This window comes from Sminthopsis crassicaudata, chromosome 1 (genome assembly GCF_048593235.1).
Source record: "Sminthopsis crassicaudata isolate SCR6 chromosome 1, ASM4859323v1, whole genome shotgun sequence".
NCBI classification, from domain to species: Eukaryota; Metazoa; Chordata; class Mammalia; order Dasyuromorphia; family Dasyuridae; genus Sminthopsis; species Sminthopsis crassicaudata.
The window spans coordinates 167910205-167931754 of record NC_133617.1 but is presented as its reverse complement, the minus strand read 5'-3'; the positions used below and the strand labels follow the sequence as shown (position 1 = coordinate 167931754).

Here is a 21550-nt window from a genome sequence, read left to right as displayed (position 1 = left end):
CCCCTGGAAAAGGAGGGAGGGAAGAGATTGAGGAAAACTCCCTCATATAAAAGAGTTGGACAAGGAAGAACTTTTACAATGGAGGAAAAAAGTGTGGGTGGTTGGGGGACAGGTAACATTTGGACTTTACTCACAATAAATTGGTTCAAAAAGGAAAAATACATATATGCGCGCGCGTGCACACACACACACACACACACACACACACACACACACACACACCCACCTTCACTTGGTAATAGAAATCTACCTTTCCCAATGAAGGAGGCTGGAAAGAGAGGTAATGATAAAGGGAGAACAGATAAAAGAAGATTGTTGTCAGAAGTCAAATAGACCTTAGAGAAGAATAAATAGAATTAAAAAGAATGGAGAAAAATGCACAATTAATAATCATAACCGGGAATGGGAATGGGATGAATTCACTCATAAAACAGAAATAGAAAGCAAAAATCTAAAATCCAAAATCCAAAAATATCTCATTTATAAGAAACATACTTAAAACAGAGAAACAAACACAAAGTTAAAATAAGGGGCTGGAGCAAAATTTATTATGCTTCAGCTGAAATGGAAAAGGTTGGGGTAATAATCACAACCTCACACAAAATAAAAGCAAAAATAGTCCTAATTAAAAGAGTTTCTTCAGGAAAACAACATCTTGCTAAAAGGATCCTCATACAATGAAGAAATATGATTATTATGCACATATGTACCAAATAGAAAAAAATTAAATGAATTTCAGGAGGAAACAAAACTATACTGATACTGGATCTCAACTTTCCCCTCTCAAAATTAGACAAAATAATTTCATCTATGAAAACAAGTCAAGCATCTAATTTATAAAAAAAAAATCAAACCATTCTCCAATTGATAATTGGTCAAAGGATATGAACAGACAATTTTCAGATGATGAAATTAAAACTATTTCCGCTCATATGAAAGAGTGTTGCAAATCACTACTGATCAGAGAAATGCAAATTAAGACAACTCTGAGATACTACTACACACCTGTCAGATTGGCCAAGATGACAGGAAAAGATAATGATGAATGCTGAAGGGGATGTGGGAAAACTGGGACACTGATGCATTGTTGGTGGAGTTGTGAAAGAATCCAACCATTCTGGAGAGCAATTTGGAACTATGCCCAAAAAGTTATCAAACTGTGGATACCCTTTGATCCAGCAGTGCTACTACGGGCTTATATCCCAAAGAAATACTAAACATGGGAAAGGGACCTGTGTGTGCCAAAATGTTTGTGGCAGCCCTTTTTGTAGTAGCTAGAAACTGGAAAATGAATGGATGCCCATTAATTGGAGAATGGTTGGGTAAATTATGGTATATGAATGCTATGGAATATTATTGCTCTATAAGAAATGACCAGCAGGATAAATACAGAGAAGCTTGGAGAGACTTACATGAACTGATGCTGAGTGAAATGAGCAGAACCAGGAGATCACTATACACTTCAACAATGATGCTGTATGAAGATATATTCTGATTGAAGTGGATATCTTCAACATAAAGAAGATCTAATTCAGTTCCAGTTGATCAATGATGGACAGAAACAGCTACATCCAGAGAAGGAACACTGGGAAAGGAATGTAAAATGTTTGCACTATTGTCTTTCTACCCAGATTATTTATACCTTCGGAATCCAATTCTTACCGTGCAACAAGAAATTTGGTTTTACAAACATATACTGTATCTAGGTCATACTGTAATACATTTAATATATATTGGATTGCCTATCATCTAGGGAAGGGAGTAGAGGGAGGGAGGGGAAATTTTGGAAAAGTGAATACAAGGGATATTGTAAAAAAAATTACCCATGCATATGTTCTGTCAAAAAAAATTATAATTATAAAATTAATAAATTATAAAGAAAAAAAAAGAAAACAAGTCAAGCAGATAAATAGAATCTTAGAAAAGTTAGATATGATAGACCTCTGGAGAAAACTGAATAGAAACAAAAAGGAGTATAAAGAAGTATAACTTTTTTTTCAACTATACATAGGACCTTCACAAAAAGTAACCATATGTTAATGGCACATAAAGCATTCACAAGCAAATGCAGAAAAGTGGAAATATTAAATACATCCTTTTCAAACTTTAATACAATAAAAAAATTTCATCAAAGAGAATGATAATAGGACAATATTCCAAAATTTGTGAGATGCAATCAAAGCATAATTTAAAGGAAAGTTTCTCTCTCAAAATATATCAATAAAAGAGAGAAAGAGCCAATGAATTGGACATGCAACTAAAAAATTAGGAAAAGAACAAAGTTTAAATCCCCAATAAAATACTAAAATGGAAATTCTGAAAATCAAAGATTAATAAAATTCAAAGTAAAAAAGGCCACTGAAGTAATAAATAAAGCTAGTAGTTGGTTTTAAGAAAACAACAACAACATCATAGATAAATCATGGGTTAATTAGGTTAACAAAAAAGGAAGAAAACCAAATTAGTAGAATCAAAAATGAAAAAGGCAAATGTACCACCAATGAAAATGAAATTAAAGCAATCATTAGCAGTTACCTTCCCTAGTATGCCAGTAAAATATTGAGTAAAATGGATGAATGTTTACAAAAATGTAAACTGACCATATTAATAACAGAGGAAATATAATACTTAAATCACTTTAGCTAACAAACTAAGAAATTGAACAAGCCATCCATGAACTCCCTAAGAAAAAATCCCCAGGACCAGATATTAAAGAAGGCAGTCTAGCAGTTCCAGATTTCAAATTATATAACTCTGAGATACCAACTCATACCTCCCAGATTGGTCAAAATAACTCGAAGCAGAAATGACAAATGATAGTAGTATTATGGAAAAACTAAGACACTTATGTACCAGTGATGAAATTGTGAATTAGTTCAATCATCTTGGAGAACAATTTGGACTTATACACAAAGGGCTGTAAAACCATGTATATCTTTTGAACCAGAAATTCTACTCCTAGGTCTATATCCTAAAGGAATTAAATAAATGGGAAAATGAAGTATTTGTAGAAATTATATGTGTGTGTGTGTGTATTTTGGGGAGCAGATGGAGTGAAATGCTACTTGCCTGGTATATGCTACCTCAGGATGTCTTGTTGTTTGTTTTAGGTAAGATGGCTTACCTGGCTCATAAATGGCAGTTTAGTAAGCAAATGATCTTCCTGCCTCAAACCTCTCATATCAAATTCCACTAACTGCCAAAGTGATCCTTCTTTATGTGCAAGTCTATATCATTTCCCTATTCATGTTCTAGTAGTTTCCAATTACTTGGAAAAAATCAAATGTAACATTGTTTGATATTCAAAACCCTTTACAACTTGAGCCCAATCTACTTTTCCAGCCTTATTATACATTAACCCACATTTCTTGTGTTTTTCATATACAAAACTTGCTATCTCCATGCCCAGCCCCTTCAAATCTTTCTGGCCTTCTTACACCTTACTCCCCAATACATACTCTTTCATCTAGTGAAATGGTCTCTTGGCTATTCCACAAACAAGCTCCTCCATGTCTTGGGTATTGCTATTATTGGTTCCATGCCTGGAATACTCATTCCTTTTAACACTGACTACTGACCTTCCTGGCTTCAAGTCCCAATTAAAATTTCACCTCCTACAAGAAGTCTTATTTCCAATCTTAATTCCAGTGCCTTCCCTTAGTTAATTATTTCATATTTATCCTGTATCTAGCTTGCTTTGTACATAACTATTATCATGCTTCTTCCGTTAGATTATAAGTTCTTTGAAGGCAAGGATTGTTTGGTTTTTGCTTCTATTTCCTCAACATTTAGTATAGGGCCTTGGCATTCAGCAGGAGCTTAATAAATGTTTATTGAATGAACGCCTAGAATACTTTCTCCTCATCTTTACCATTTAAAAAGTTTCCTTCAAAGATCAAGTATGATCTCCCTTGCAGGCAGTGCCTTTCCATTGAATTACTTTCTAATTTCTGTGTGTATGTGCATCTCACACACAGATACAATTTCCCTTTTGTCTGTGTATCATCAGCATCCAACTACAATGTCTGGCATGTAGTAGATAGTTATTAAATACTTGATTGATTTTAGTACTAATGTTTAAAATTTAACAGACGTTCTAAAGAAGTCCTAAATGTAACAAAGTGACCAAGAGGCAGAAAGGAGAATAAGTCAACATTGAGTGCAAAAGTACCTAATGTTGGAGAAGCAGAAATCAACCCAATATCCACAAGCCCAATAATTAGCTTGGAAATGGAGTAAAAAACCTTCTGAAAGACAACCTAAAATACATTAACTTTTGTTAGCATTCATGTATTCATGAGCTCTATAAACTATTAATAGTTGATTTAATATTACTTCTCAAACAGCCTAATTTGTCATATAGTTGAGTACTTTTCCCAGGGTGTAAAATGCAGCACACAACAGGTAGGCATTTCTCCGGTCTATAATCTCTCTCTCTTTTCCTTGAAATAATCATCAAGAAATCCAACCTCCTCATCAAAACGGGGCTAAAGATGCTAAGTGAAACGAGCAGAACCAGAAGATCATTATACACTTCAACAATGATACTGTACGAGGATGTATGCTGATGGAAGTGGATATCTTCAACATAGAGAAGAGCTAATCCAATTCCAATTGATTAATGATGGACAGAATCAGCTACATTCAGAAAAGGAACACTGGGAAATGAATGTAAACTGTTATTTTTACCTTCTGAATCCAATTCTTCCTGTGCAACAAGGAATTCGGTTCTACACACATATATTGTATGTATAATATACTGTAATATATTTAACATGTATAAGACTGCCTGCCATCTGGGGAAGGGGGTTGGGGGAGGAAGGGAAAAAATCTGAATAGAAGTAAGTGCAAGGGATAATGTTGTAAAAAATTACTGTACTGTAAAAAAAAAAAAAAAAAAAAAAAAAAGTTATAATTATAAAATTAAATTAAAAAAAAAAAAAAAAAAAAAAAAAAACAGGGCTAAAGAAATTCAAATATTTAGGAAATTTTTTCTGGTAGGTTAAAAAGTATCCCAGGCAACTAGCTGGTATGGTCCTGTGCTGTGCTTAAACAATACTGTTTTGGAGATCTGATTCTATAACATAATTGTTGTAAGGAAATCCTGATAAGGAAATTACCTTTCTCAATGCAGATTGGCAAATGCTCTATCACTACAGTCTTCGGAAGTTGTCAGATATAATAAAAGGTTAAGTGAGTTGTTCAAGGTCATACACCCGGTCATATTCAGCACTTCTGAATTTGGAGGCCAGTTTTCTACCTGATGTTGCCCCTTGGTTTACTACTTTTTAAAATTTTAAAGTACCAAAACTTGATTTTCAAAGAAAATCATAAAAAATTTTTAAAACATACAGTTTCTTTATTAAGATGTCAACTTAAATAATTATTTTGTTAATTCCAAAAACTAGAGGCCTAGACAACAGCCCCGCAATAATGAGTCTTCAAAGAAACTGCCATTATTAGTTCAGTATTTTATAAAATTAAACAGTTCATCTTCCAACTCCATCCTGCAGATATATCAGAATTTGGCAAGAAGCAAGAAGGTGGACTAGTCCATGGCTTTGGATAACAAAGCCTAGCTTCTATCTGCCTTTCTTCATCTTGGCTACCTTCTCTTTGCGTTTCTTCACATGCTTGGGGATTTTGTTTTTTCTCTTTTCTCTCTGGGCTTCTTTGACCATCTTCTTTCTTTCCTGTAAAAGCCATTTAAAATTGGTTTAAAAGAAGTATTCCTAATAAAAATTCTTATTTATTAAAGACTTACAAATTATATCCCTCCAAACTATACCTCCTCACAAAATCTCAAAGTTGCAAAACCATAAAATATATTTTTCATTTTAGTAATACTCAAACAAGTGTTATACCATACTTTATGAGTCTATGAGCCCTCTTTAAGTAATGCTCAGGTATGTCCAGGCCAAAGAGAAATCTATAAATACTGACACCTAAAGCAAAGCCCACTTTTATGAACTAGAACAAGGATAACTATTTGTAAAGAGTTTCAATTCAACAAATATTTTCAAAGCACCCATGATAACTGATCAGAATTCTACTCTAGGTGCTGGAAAAGCCCTCTCTCCTAGAGCTTGAAGTCTACTAAGGGACTAATGCACAAGATAAATAATTATAATGCACAATATTCCATGTCCAGTGAAACAGAAGTACCATGTGATATCTGAAAGGGGAAAAAAAGGCAATCTTTCACAAACTCATCAGAAAGCCTAAATACCAAATCATGTCATATAGCCCATCAAGGTAGGACCAGTGACATTAAGTTTTATAAATGGGGAAAATGACAGTGTTTGCCCAAGGGCTTACAGCTAATAAGTACTATGGCCAAGATTTACATCCAGGTTTCTTGACTCCTAGGGCTTTTTCATTTATACCCTATAACTCTGACCTGAACACGTTGCTCAAATCATCAAACTGCAGACTTGTAGAGAGAAGCCACAAACTGACCTTTTTGTCCATTTCTAGGTCTGTGGGATGTCTCCTGGGATGGGGCTGATCTCCATGCCCTTCAGAGTCAGGGTCTTCAGAACTACTAGCATCATCTGAATCAGAATCCATCTCCTCCTTGCTTTGATTTTCCAGGAGTGCAGGGACCTTGATAGTATCACAGAATCAAGTTATACTAAGCCAAATTTTTCCATGTTTACAGCAGAGATGTGTTAGTGCAAAAGAAAATACAGAATTTAAAACAAATATGCTTTGAAAATTTGGACTTGTCTTCACTTCAATTATGAAAACCAGAAATCTGGGACAGAGATTTGGCACTCTTTTTTAGATTGTCACTCTAGAAAAATTCTTTTCTAGATTCTCCGTTTAGAAAACACTCTTTTCTCAATTTCCAGTCTAGAAAAGGCACTCTTTTCTGAATCTCTCAGTCTAGAAAAGGAACTCTAGAAGCATTCTTTTCTGGATGCTTAGTCTAGGAAAGCACCATTTTCCAGATTCTCAATCCAGAAAGCACTCTAAAAAGCACTTTTTTCCTAGATTCTGGATTCTCACTCTAGTAAAGCACTCTTTTTTTCCTCAGGCTAGAGCACTCTTTTCTAGATTCTGAGTGAGAGAATCCAGTACACACTCACTGAGAACCAATGGGAAAGGGATACTGCTGGTTGTGGGGAGTTACAGAAGAGTAGTTTTTGATTTGGTGTCCCAGGCCAGAGAGGAGAACTGAAGAAAGACCTGAGGATAGAGCCCAAGAGTAGAAGTGATTATACTAACAAGCTCTTATTTAAAAAAAAAAAAAAAAAAAAAAATGATTGGGCAAAGGAGAAAGACCCTAACCATACATAGAAAGGTATTATGGGATTAGGGAAGATAGGGGGTTCATCTTCAAAGGAAAATTCATAGAAGAACTTTAAGAGACTTTAAAAATCAAATGAGAGATTGGGGGGAAAAAAAAAGATTATGTAAAGAAAGTCAATCAATTAAAAAAGGAAGAAGAAAATGACTTCTTGAAAACTAGAATTGGGCAAAAGGAAGCCAACAAAGTTATAATAAACCAAGAAATAATAAAACAAAATATCAAGACTGAAAAAATAGAAGAGAATGTGAGATATCTCATAAGAAAAAAATAGATATGGAAAACAGATCAATAAGAAAAAACATAATAACTGTCCTATCTGAAATCTTCAACCAAAAGAAGACTATATAATATCACAAAAAATAATTAAAGAAAATTGTCCTAAAATGTTACACAAGAGGGGGAAAATAGAAATAGAAAAAATTTACCAATCACCAACTAAAATAGATACTATGAAGAAATCCTACAGGAACATCATAGCTAAATTCTGAAACCCCCAGATCAAGGAAGAAATATTACAAATAACAAGGAAAAAAAATTCAAATACAATGGAGCTAAAATTAGAATCACAGAAGACACAGCAGTAGCTACATTAAGAGACTGTAGGTCTTGGAACATCATATATTGAAAAATAAAAGAATTAGGATTGCAACCAAAAAAACAAGCAAAATTAAGCATAATCCTGAACAAAAACAAAACAAAAAGACATTCAATGAATTATCACTTTTAGGCTTTTGCTGCAAACATTTCTGAACTTAATAGAAAATTTGACATATAAGATCCAAGAAAAATAATTAAATAAACATTAACAATTAAGGGAATGGGATAAAGAGGAAGGAGTCAGAAGACAGAATAAAGGTGGGAACCTTGAGGAATAGGAGAATATGTTAAGTAATAGCAAAGCAAGGTAGTGGGTAGAAGTAAAGTACAGGAGTCAGCAGGGATGGGAAACAGATACACACAGACATAATAATAATGATCAGAAATAGAATTTATTAAAAAAAGATCAGAGTAATAAGTTAAAATAGATTCAGTCAAAAGAGAAAAATTAGGGAAACTATACTATATGTCAGCCATATTAGTTAATATTGCTTTAGATTATTTAAAACAACTTGATAAAAAAAAAGGTTGGAATATTGCTGTGGTGTAGAAAATGATGAGTTGGTGGAGTTAGAAAAAGATGTAAAGACTTGGACCTAAGAGGATGATGTTATCCACTTTCAGAGAAAAAGGAGGATATAAGCATAGTACAACCTTATGTGTGGATGCATAGGTAGATAGATAGATAGATCTGTATTTAACTGTAGCCTGCTTTGGGGAAGGGGACTGGGTAAGGAAGAAGAAATATATAGAATATATATTTCTATATATAAATATATAGAAGAAATAACGCAAAAAATTCACAGCAGAAAATGAAAGCAAGCCTACAATGAAGGAAAGAAAAGATGAACAATAATGAATATGATGTGTAGTATCAAATGCTTTCTTGAAATAGAAATTTATTATTTCATATTTTGAGTCCTCTCATATTCTGCTGTGCACATGACATTTTTTCGTTTTTTTTGTATTTAAATTTTAAATACATTAAAAAAACCAATGAGGGGACTATTGTATTGAAGAAATACTTAACAAATTACTTCTAGAATCTCTAAGTATTTGTAAGCATTAATATTAGAAGATGCGAAATTCAGACAACCTGAAGATTTCCATGGACTACAAGTGGTCACTAAGCTATCCTTGGATAGTAACTATCTTTAGATGAAGGTTGCAAATGTAACCATCCCTCAGAAATATAGAAGAATAAAGAAACAATCTTCAAAAAAAAAAAAAAAATCTGAGGAAGATAAAGGCATCTTCAAAGAGCAGGCATTAAAGTAAAAAAAATTTTACTTCTTGTGAAAATAATTCTACATATATTTGGGGCTGACAAAAAGAAAGCAATATCAAAATCAATTTTTTTTTTCTTGCTGAGGCAATTGGGATTAAGTGACTTGCCCAGGGTCACACAGCTAAGATATGAGACCAGATTTGAACTCAGATTGTCCTGACTTCAGGGCTGGTGCTCTTATCTCCACTGCACTACCTAACTGCCCCTCAAATAATTTTTTAAAAGAAACAATTCATTACATGAGGAAGTTTAACATTATCATTAATATTTTCTTTTGCTTTTTAATACATAAAAGAAAAAATGTAAGGGCACTTTCTGACCATGAAAGAACTGATGGGCAATAGCAGTTTCTCCTAGCATAGCAACAAAACTTAACATGCTTTGGAATGTAAAGCCTATTTGCTAGAGAGCCAGCTCTTTGAGGCCTCAGAATGCAGCACCCTGGAATCTCTCTTTCACCTTTTTCCACACTAAAAGAAAAAACAGCAACACTTTGCTAGATTTTCAGGAAGGAAATCCTGCAATGTCCATGGTAAACCTCTAATTAAGGAGATAAAAGGACATCTGGACTGCCTTTATTCTATACTGAAATACACAAATTACAATGACTTAATCTCAGCCCTCCTAAGAGCAAAGCCCAGCCAAGGGCATCACTTTCCATGGGAAGGAGAAGAGGCTCCCCCTGAACAATACAGAACTACCCACACCCTCCAGCAAGCTCACACCTGTCTATCCTGGCAAACGTGTCCTAGTTGGAGTCTACAGACATCTACAATCCCTTAACATTAACAAACTTTAAAATCTGTTTTGACACTACAAAAGATGATCGATAATACCTCAAGGACTCAGTATTTTCTTACCAGTGTGAGGTTCCTTGCATCCCCCAGCCTCTCCCAGCTTTAGCAAACAATCTTGGCAAACTGCCATGGCTACAACACTTCACCATTCTGTACTCATCTTCTAGGAAGTGATGAGCCTCTCCAGTTTGTCATCTGCTACTATAGCTTTTAGGAACCCAAGGTCTGCCTCTCCCTGCTCCCCAAATCTTTGCTATTAAGAGCAGCACAATAAATAAATGCCTCACAAAATAATTCATGAACAGAGAAATTACAAAACCAGGAATCCCCACTTTTCAAATACTAGGAGAAATCTTAATATCAGAAAATGAAACAGACATTTTTGGTTTCAGGAAAGAAAAGTCTGGAGGCTTAGAAAGTACTTCTACTTTTAAATTTCCACTGCAATGTGGTTTTCTAATTACTACATTGACTAATTCTAACAACACACATCTGTATAGTGTTTTATACACTTCAAAGGATTTTCACATATATAATTAGCAATATATAGTCTTACCTTCTGAACTCCTGATAAGTCTTTCTTCAGTCCTGTCACAGTCTGATATAAAATCTGGCGCAAGAGGAAAAAAAGCAATAGAAATTCAATATGGAAAAAAGCTAAGGTAAATCAATAGAAGCATAAAAATAGTTATCTCCTTCAAAACATTTAGTTAAACCAGTGATGTCAAACTAAACAGAAATGGAGACTACTATATCTTACATAAGGATCCTTGTAAACTGCATATTGACCTGGAAAACCACACATTAACATTATATTCTACTGTATTTTTATTTATTTCGTTAAATATTTCTCAATTATATTTAATACATTTAGGGTAGCTGCCACATGGATTTGACACCTCTGCTTAAAACCATAAAAACATATTTATCTATCCCAATTAATAAACCTATCCTATTTCTTTCAAATTAACCAATCAATAAGTATTTATGAAGCATCTATGTGAAAAGTATTATGAGTTAATATTATGAAGTAGTATAAGATAGGTTAAATGATAGCTTGAATGTAGGCAGAGAAAATATTTCTCAAATTCACAAAACACGAATCTGGGAAGAATAGCAAATGTACTCAATGCAAAAATCTAAATCTAAAAGAACCTCAATAATTTGAAACTGTTGGTTAAACCTAACATGAAACTTGATAGCAATAAATGTAAAGTTCTATCCTTAGATAAGGAAAAAATAGCCAACAGAGGATTTGAAAATTATGACTAGAAAACATTTCATATTATAAAAGATCTATGGATTTTAGGAGACTGCAGGCCTCATATGAATTAGCAATGAAGGGGCACCAGAAATGTAATAGCAATGTCTTTAGCGAGGGAGATTATTTATGGCCCCACCATATTCTTTCTTGGCCAGATCATATCTAAAGTATCATGCCTAGATTTGATGTTATATTTTATAAAAAAAAGAGACTAGTAAATAAGGAAAGATAAATCCAAATGTCAAAGGGATTAAAAATCTTACCACAAAAACAACTGAAAGAATTGAAAAAGAAGACTTAAGAGAGAAATAGCAACAATCTTCAAACAAATGAAAGATAGTGTGAATAAGGAATTAGATCTGTTAATATCTGGAAGGCAAAACTAGACCAACTGCTAAAAGCTACAGAGAAGCAGCTTCTGGCTGAACATAAGGAAAATTTTCTTAACAATTAGGGTTATTTAAATATGATGCCTAGAGGGTAACTTCAAGTTTGATGACTATTTGTCAGGGATATGGAAAGGATTCCTGATTCCTGTCCCGAATGAACTGGAATCCTATTCTTCTTTAATAATAATCTCTACCCCTCAAGGAATTTATAATAGTTGATTATATAAGACTAATATGCATGGAAAATATGAGGAACAGAATGTATAATATATAATTAAATGCTAAATTGTGATTTAACCTTATTGTTTTTCCAGAACCTTTTTTCTTTCAAATTACAAAATATTCACAGATCATTATTGTGTTCTAAGTACATGCAAAAGACTACAATGCAATAATACAACAATGTAGTGCTTTCCCTTATAAAATTTGTAACTGGAAGAAAAGAGGTAAGCAAGAGCAAATGGATTCATTACCAAACCCAGTAAAAGAACATTAAAGAGAAAGGTTTTATTGTTACAGATTCTGAAAGAAGTCAGACTAGTCTCTCTGTGTCTACTAAGGCACCTTGAACATGTCTTACTACAACAGAAAGTCTATAACAGAAATGTTTAAACTTGATCCCAATATCAATGTTATAGTCCTGGAATTCTAAGTCCCTTTCTTGTGAGTTCCCATCTTGTCTACTTACATTATCCTGCTGTATATTCAAAGCCATATCTTCCTCCTTTATCTTCATCATTAAATCCACATCCCTTTCATAATTTTTAACTTCATTCAAAGTTCTAGGAATATAAGCCCGTTTAAATACCTGGTCACAGTAAAAGAGAAAACAAAACCATGAATTAGCTATTCATCACAGAGTGATCTTAACTATAAAATCTAGAACCTTTGTTCATTAAGCTACACTATGTCAGTGTTTCAGTCTGGCATAAGTATATGTCATTCTCTTTTTAGGCAAATAGAGTTTACTTCCAATACTTCCATAATGCTAAAAGCTTACTAAAAGAAAAAAAAAAAAATAGGGTTAAAATAATTATTCTAAAGTTATATATATTCTAACATCCATTATTCAAATGGAAATTCAAATTCTAAATTCACATTTGTAATAGGAAACATTCCCTCTCTCTAACCCCAATCACTCACCCCTAATAATCTATTTGTTATTTGCCATCTCCAAAACTTGATTGTGAGCTTTATATTGCTGCTGGAAATAGCATATTCAGATTATACAGCTCAGCACATTAAAAATGGACTCTTAAGTTTACACATACTTTAAATAAAAAATAAACATTACTTTCAGAGTTTAAAAATTTGAAAATTCAAAGCACAACCTTTATCTGCTAAATTTATATATTCTAAATAATTTAGATCTGAAATAATTTTTAAGGTAAAGACAAGATGATAAATCAAAAAGCATACTTCTTCATCCACATGATCTTGATTGGATCTTTGTTCTTCTGTCCTCTGGGCTGCTATTTCCATGGCCTTTCAAAATATAAGAAAACATTACTTTTCTTTGTACTTCAACTTGCCAACTCCAAAAGCATTTCCCTCTTCATTCTTTTTTCCCTCTGAATCAGGAACCAGTTAAAAATCCTTTGCCCTTCTGAGTCAAGGGACTTAGTGACCCCTAGTGGTAGTGGACAATTCTCCATCCCAGAATGATGAATATTACTAACATTAACTCAGTATACAATGTGGCAAATGAAACTTCCCTTTCAGCTCTATCTGGCTAAATGATCAGTAAACAAATGTCTCACACTCACCAGCTATGATACAAAATATCTTGGTTTCCCTATATATGAAGTTTGACAATGCCTGGGAATGATGTCTAGATGATGGAAATAACTGTTTCAAAGTTATCACTATATACATATGTTTCTTATTACATATGGTTACTCATTTTTGAAATTATGTTTTTTTTTTTTCAAAAACAAGGGAATTAAATATGTACATCATTGGCTATTCAGTGAGTATTAGGCAAATTCGAACTTTTTTTTCTTTGCCTCTAGACATTTTCTGAAACTTACCTTTAAGAGGTAATCATCCATGTTGTCTTTTGTGATGGAAGGATCTGTGATAAATTCAAAGAGCTCCCGTACAGTCATCACAGCAACACCATGTTTTAAAAAAAAATCTTTGGGAAGATAAAAAAAAAAAAAAAAGTTAGTGACCATCTTTAGAAGAAACAAAGACACAAGATACTTAAGTTACTCTACCAATTCACTATGGCAATGTGAACAGCCTCCCAGAAAAAGAAACTTAAGTAACATATCCCAAAACATTGTTTTTCCCTCTAACAGTGCTCAAGTTTTATATCAATGCTCATGAAACAGCTAGAGCTTACAAAGGGGAACCAGAAAAATACAAAGTTACAATTTGCACTTACCATTGACATTGGCACAGTCTTTCCTCAGGAATTCCAAGGCATGTGGGTGATCATGCTCCACAGACTGAGACACGTCAATGATGTACACATCTCCATTACAGTATCTTAGGGATCAAAGGGTTCAGTCAGACAAAGCAATAGCATGACTTTTTTATCTGCATCCCTCTTGATACAAAAATGCTGTTTAACATGATGATTTCCAAATCTACAAATCTAGCACTAATCTATCTTCTGAACTTCAAATCCACCCTATCAAGTTGCCTCCTTGACATCTCTATAGAGATTCCAATCAGAATTTCAAATACATATTCCAAACTGAACCCATTTCTCCCAATCTCAGTCTGAGAGTAACAATTAACATTAACAATTAAATTAATCCAGATTTAAAGTCATTCTAGGCTCAACCATTCTTCTCTATCTCCTTCTTTATGCTCTCAATTCCATTAACTATCAATTCTACCTCCACAACTGTTACATACACACTTCTTTCCACTCACATCATCACTACCAATCTAACTGGATCTTTCTCATCTCTCATCTTTCTCTGGTCTATTGCAGTAGTCCCAAATGATCATAATCTTTCCCTAAATACATCTTCCATACAACTGCCAGAAAATTTCCTATGATACAGGTCTGAACATGTCATTCACCTACTTAAAAACCTTTGGTGGTTATCTCTTCCCTCTGAAACCAACCGCCCTCCCAAACAACCAGACAACCCCCCCACCATTTCACTACCATCCTCAATTGAAGCTATTATTTTTACAGGTCTCCTCTTAGTCAAACTCAGAAAAAGTGATTGACACTCACTGCCCCTACTTCCTTTCATCTCATAATTTCTTTTCCACCTTTTGCAAACTGGCTTCAGACCTCATTCAACTGAAATTGTTTTTTCCAAAGTTAACAATAATTTCTTAATAGACAACTCTGATAGTCTTCTCTGTTCATATCCTTCTTGACCTCACTGCTAATCTCCTCCAGAATACTCTTTTCTTCCCGGGGTTTTTATTAAACTACTATCTCTTATGTTTCTCTTTCTATCTGATATCACCTTTATGTCTCTTGCAATGGCTTATTATCCTATCAAATTTTTTAACTGTGGGTATTCTCCAAGGCTCAATCTGGGGGCCTTTTCTTTTCTCTTATCAGTAACCATGGTCAAATTAAAATGCAGATGATTCTTACACCTAAGTATCTCCAGTTTTCAGTCAAAGTGTCTCTGCAGTTGCAGTTGCACTATCTACCAGCCACTTCAACAAGTAAATACTAGATATATCTCAAACTCAAGATGTCCAAAAACTAATTAGTCTTTCCTCTAAAATCTTCCCTGTCAGGTTGGCACTAATCTCACTTCAAGGTTCACAGTTTGGGTATTATCCTCAACTCCTCCATCAGGTGATCCACTTTGCAATTTCTACCTCCATTCCTAAAATCCATCCTCCCTTATCATTTCTCATATGGTCATCTCCTTACTTCAGGCCTTTCATCACTTCTAGCCTAGTATTGCAAGAACCTCTCAAATGGCCTCTCTGCCCATTCTAGTCTATCCTTCACATCAATGCTGCCAAATTCAATAGAAATTGATTTCTGCTGGTTACATAGTGACTTTGAAAACCAAAAATTAGCATTATCTATGTTATACTATATTTTTGCTTATTTTGATCAACATTTCTCAATTATATTTCAATCTGGTTCAGACACAAGAGTAGGATTTTTACTTACTGCTTGTAGCCAGCAAGCTATGACATTTCTGCACCATACCACTGCCAAAGTAATTTTCTTTAGTATAAATCTAACCATATCACTTCCCTAATTCAATTCCAGTAGCTTGCTTTTGTGTTTGGGATTCATATATCCTAAGAGGCTATGTTCAAAAACAAAGCCTTAAGTTACAATAGTAAAAGGAATACAACTTACAGCATGTTAAATTCACTGAGATCTGCATGGACGAGTCTGGCATCTTGATACATTGTTCTCATGTACTGAATTACTTGAAGATATAACTCCCGGGCCTTAGATTCTGATAACTGGGCATTTTTCAAAAGAGGAGCAGGCCTCAATTTAAAAATAAGAAAAGATGAAAAAGACCATCGTAAATCAATGGCATTATTCCATAGATTCTTCTTCTATAAGAATTAATCCTTATAATTAATTTTCTAATAAATGACCTCAAAAAAACAGACTGCTTATTCCAATAGGAATTATATTCACAGGACTTAGTACATTATAAGTTGCCCTTTTAAAGACATTTATAATTTAAATTTATAACTTAAAACAGAGGGTCTTAACTTTGTCAAAGACCTCACTGGCAGTCTACTAAATACTATGGACCCATTCTCAAAATAATGGTTTTAAGTGTATAATAGATTAGGGGAAAAAACCAATTACCTTAAAATAAATTTATCCAAAAACAATTTTTTTTTTTTTTAAAAGGACATGGATGACAGGTTAAAAACTCATCTTAAAATAATACAATACCATTTAAACACAAAAAAGACAATAAGTACTTTTAAAGTAGGAAACTAATTGAATTTTGAAATATCTGAAATGTATAATTGTTGGTTTTAAACATACTTACATGTCATCTTTACCAATGAAGCTCATGACAAGAACATGATGTTTTAGCATGATAGGTTCTGGGCAAGGTATTTTTGCTGTGTTTAGCCTGAAATATTATAACAAATCAAGGAATACCAAGTTGAAATTTTATTAGTAGAGTAAATAAACTACATAGTGGTTAGCTGATCAAAAAATGAATTATTTGCCTATTTGTAAAAATAAAAAAGAAAAATATCACTGGCTGTAATATCTTGTCGTCTCTTCAATTATAATCCTTCTCTGGGAGGAGGTTTCTTTTCTGTACAATCTTTTCCTCTGTGAGCAGGTTTCTTGGGAGGCTTCTGGAGCCTTCCCCTCCAAAAGTGTGGGATTGCTGGACTTACAAATCCATGGGACGTCTTCTCTTTGACTCAATCCAGACTCTAACTTCTCTTTTTATCCTCCCAGAGAATGGGCTTGTGGCTATTCCAAAGGTGTAAACTCCTTTCAGAAGACTAAAGATGTAAACGCCTTTTAAAGATGTGAACAAAAGGTGTGAATTCTGAGCTAGAGAATTGTTTAGACAACCTGAGTTAACATCTTGTAATCCTAACATCTCCCCCTTTCTTTTGATTTAGAACATAGGATGGTCATGACCTTGAAACATAAATCCATCAATTTGAGATGTATTACACATAATTACATAAATTACATAAATACATAGTAACATAACACATGCTAGAAATGATGTAGCAAATAATATGATCAAATAATCATAAATTGAGAATTTATACATGTCCATAAGCCCATTATCCATTAGTTCATGTTCCATGAATCCAATAATTCCTGCAAGTTTTTCAAGTCCTACAATAGTCTTCATCAACAATTTTTCATCTCAAGGAATCCAATGATTTCTGCTGGTTTTCAAGTCCTTTAACAGTCTTCTCATCAGCCATGCTCTTTCAGTGATGTTTTTTAGATCTTCTCCTTTGTTTTGAGGTTTTTCTCTTTTTCTGTCTCTCTCCAAGTGCTTGTTGCCACCCATCTGTTTCCTTCTGTCTGTTAAAATACAAGCAAATCCTCTCTCCCAGGCAGTTAACCTATCTAATTTCCTCCTATTTACCACTTTCTAAATCTCTTATCATCTGGCAATTACATTGGCGCTATTTGCACTGGACACAGCCCTGTTGGTTTAAAAGGCCTGTATCCTCCCCAAGTGTAATCCATTTCTGCAATCTGATTGCCTTTTGGCTGATTGATCAAGTAATCCCTTTTTGCCATGTGATTGCTTTTCTGCTGGTTGATCAAATCAAAGTCCTGACCTTCTAAAGGCTCTTTGACCTCAGCTACCATCATGCTCCACCTATCTTTTGATTGATATCTTGGAGCTGGGCTCCACTTCTCATTTCCCTGGATAAATCTGCATTCAGAGGCCCAGTGCAAGCCCTTGTGACATTTTGGACATGGAGTTTTAGGTCTTCTCTCATCCTGTCTTCTCACTCTATCTCCATATCTACATTGAGCTCTTAGATGTCCAATTTTTCCACATTGAAAACATCTATGAGTTTCTCTAGAAGTCCTTTGCCAAGAGGGACCCTGTCTTTCCATGTTCATCATAGTCTGGGTGTAAAAAGTATTTGTTCCCACTGTAGCACAGCGTCTTATGATCTCCTCTAAAGGAGCGTCTTTGTCTAATCCCCATATAATTCTTTTGCAAATCTCATTGGCATTTTCCTTAGCCAGATGTCTGGTCATTATTTCTATAGCTGCATTTTCTCCAATAGTTCTTTTGATAGCAGTTTGCAAACATCCCACAAAATCTGCAAAAAGTTCATTGGGACCTTGCTCTATTTTAGTGAAAGCCTCCCCCTAATCTTTCTGTCCAGGGAGGGAACCCCAAGCTTTTATTGCAGCCTTAGCAATTTGCTCATACAATGTCATGGTATAACTAATCTGTTCTGAATTCTCTCCATACTGTCCTTTACCAGCTAATTGCTCAAAAGTGAATTGTGTGTTAACTCCTGTTTCCAAATTGCATCTGACTTGGATCTTACATAATTCGTGAAACTCCGCAAGCCACAATAAATTTTGTCCAGGTTCTAGCCATGTCCTTGCTATAGATTTCCAATCATTCAGGGTTAGGACTTCATAAGACAAACCATCTAGTAACATTTTAACATAAGCTAATGTAACCCCTTAAAGGGTACAACCTTTTTTCAAATCTTTAAATTTTATTCAAATCTAAAGGTATATATCTTCTTTTTTGACTTAAAGAGTCAATCTCTTCAATCACAGGATATGCATGTATAAAATCACTTATATCTTGTCCCTCTCTCTTAGCCTTAATCAATGCTTTTTCTAATTTTGTCATAGGCTGCTTAACAGGCGAATCTGTTTGTGTCACTGCCTCTTCTCCTCCTTCCTCCACCCCTGAAGGGTTAATTGAGGGAGGAGATGGGAAATGCTCCTGTTGTTCAGAATTGTACTTAACTCCATTGTTATCTGATTCATCCTCTTCACCTAGTTTAGTCAGATCCTCCCCCTCTGGCTCTTTCTTCTTTTTCTTTATTCTATAACTTATAATTTTCTAAACCCAGTTGAATTATATTGTAAATTTGAAGTATATCTTTGGAAATTGAGTTTGGATTGGAATTTAAGTGTTCACCTAGTTGCTCTCCTACTAATTCCCATTCATCTAGATCCAATTCTTTTTCCAGAGAAATACAAGGATACGTGACCTGCACAGTTTTTAAAAGCTCAGTGATCTCCTCCAAAATTATAATCAATCTTTGGCTTTTCATAACTTTGACAATGCTCTCTAAACATTTTCCTTGAACAGAAACAGAAGGCTGTTGCCCCATTTCATTGAAATTCTACTTTAGCTCTTTAACAAAGTTTCCTTGTTACTCACACTTATTTCTGTGTCAGAGAGACTTTTTCCACTGAGATCTGGATCGGAGGCTTTTCCATGAAATCAGGATCTTGTCTGTCCCTATTCGGGTGCCAAACTGTCAAGGTCCGGGCTAGCTCCCTCTGAAGGGCTCAGAATCAGCCCTAATCAGGATAAGCAAAAGTCTTTGCCCCACGTTGTGGACGCCAAAATGTAATGTCCTGTCGTCTCTTCAATTCTCTGGGTTCTTTTCTGTATAATCTTTTCCTCTGTGAGCAGGTTTCTTGGGAGGCTTCTGGAGCCTTCCCCTCCAAAAGTGTGGGATTGCTGGACTTGAGAATCCATGGGACGTCTTCTCTTTGACTCAATCCAGACTCTATCTTCCAGGCTCTAACTTCTCCTTTTATTCTCCCAGAGAATGGGCTTGTGGGTGTTCCAAAGGTGTAAACTCCTTTCAGAAGACTAAAGGTGTAAACTCCTTTTAAAGATGTGAACTAAAGGTGTGAATTCTGAGCTAGAGAATTGTTTAGACAACCTGAGTTAGCACCTTGTAATCCTAACAACTGGCTAATAATAACAGCTGACCTGTATAACATGTTTGTTTCCATACTTTATTAGCTCCTTAAAGTAAGTTAAGTACTATGGGTTAAGTACTATTCAGATTATTAAAATTATTCCCATTTTACAAACATGGAAGGTAAACCTTATTCATAGTGATGATTGTCAGAAATGAGACTGACAAAACCTGGAACTTACAGGAATTAAGGATACAAAGCCAAAAAACCATTCTTGCTGGACACTGGGGAGGGAGGATGAGAAAAAATAATTTCTGACTATAAGTACACAAAAGTTAATACAAATTAATTTTGCAAAATGTGATAGAAGGAAGAACAGAAATCAGAAGGAGGCTTCATGTAGGAGATGGACCTCAAGGAATTCTAAGAAGAGATGGTAAGGAGAGAGTGCTCTACAGGCACAGGAAATAGCCTATATAAATGCATGAAGATAGGACAGAAAATAGTGTGTCTCATACAAGGTACAGCAAATAAGTCAGTTTGGCTTGATTGCAGAGGACAGGAAGTAAGGAGAGTCTGGCATGTAAGGCAGGAACCAGATATGGAAAAAACTGCTAATGCCAAAGAGGAGGCAAATTGAATCTTGTAGGTAATGGGGAAAAGGGAGGGAGAAAGGGAGTTGCCTTTCAAGCATGAGATTGACACAGCCAAGTCAATGCTGTGGCACATAGATCACTTTGAGCACTTATGGACAGGAGAAAGACTGGCTCTTGGAGAGACCAATTAGGCTGATGCAACATTCCAAGCAAGAGGAGATAAGGGTCTGAGCTAGGGCAGTGGCTGTGTTAAGTGAAGAGAAGGGGATAAAATGAGAGATGCTGAGTCAGAACTGGCAAGATCTGGCAATGAACTGGATCTAATGGGGTAAGAAAAAGAAAAGGTGTTGAAAGAGGTCTTAGGTTTCAATCCTGAATCAGTAGAAGGACAGCAATACCTTGAACAGAAATGGGAGTTTAGGAAGAAGGCTAAGTTGAAGGGGAAAAGAAATTAACTATGTTTTGAATATGTTAAATTTAAGACAGCTGAAGTCTGAAATGTTCAATAGTCAGTGAGTCACATTTCCAGATTAGCAAAGGAAAACAAAAAGGCTTGCAAAAACTGGGGACAGAATATGCTCATCTGGATTGTTTTTTAACAGATTATGGGGATAATCTAACAGAAGAGATGAAAGGGAAAGGAATCAAAGGTTTGTTCTAGTGAGGGAAGAACCATCTCTTCACTAGAAAACAGAAGAAATGAAAAGAAAATGAGGAATGTTGCCAAGAGTTTGAGTTGTAGCATAGGGGAGCAAAAAGAAGCTCATGATCATTGTCCGTTAGTTGTAGAGTTGTTGTTTTGTGTTTTTTTTTTTAAGCCCAGATCTTCCTGATTACAATCACAATAAGCTTTCCATAACAGCCCACTTCCTCTCCTAACAACCATCACAAACTGCATTAAACAATCAATATATTTCGTTTGCCAGATCTGGGGAAATGTTTCTACAAAAGGTAGAATTTGTATGTAGATAA

The 21550-nt window shown here is 34.6% G+C and overlaps 1 protein-coding gene across 2 annotated transcripts in view; it reads right to left on the bottom strand.

Moving 5' to 3' along the window:
* Positions 1–5338: 5338 nt before the first annotated feature.
* The window catches only part of RIOK1 (RIO kinase 1), a 38352-nt gene continuing 22140 nt past the window's right edge, over positions 5339–21550 (bottom strand). Inside the window, exons 9-17 of one of the 2 annotated variants that reach the window (XM_074271104.1) lie at positions 16618–16704; positions 15957–16094; positions 14040–14143; positions 13681–13787; positions 13070–13135; positions 12339–12458; positions 10554–10607; positions 6460–6606; positions 5339–5693 (exon numbers count right to left, since the gene is read on the bottom strand). In XM_074271104.1, the coding sequence (XP_074127205.1) occupies positions 5583–5693; positions 6460–6606; positions 10554–10607; positions 12339–12458; positions 13070–13135; positions 13681–13787; positions 14040–14143; positions 15957–16094; positions 16618–16704 (934 nt within the window). In that variant the 3' untranslated portion in view covers positions 5339–5582. The remainder of the gene's footprint in view (positions 5694–6459; positions 6607–10553; positions 10608–12338; positions 12459–13069; positions 13136–13680; positions 13788–14039; positions 14144–15956; positions 16095–16617; positions 16705–21550) is intronic. The other variant, XM_074271114.1, reaches the window with a different exon arrangement.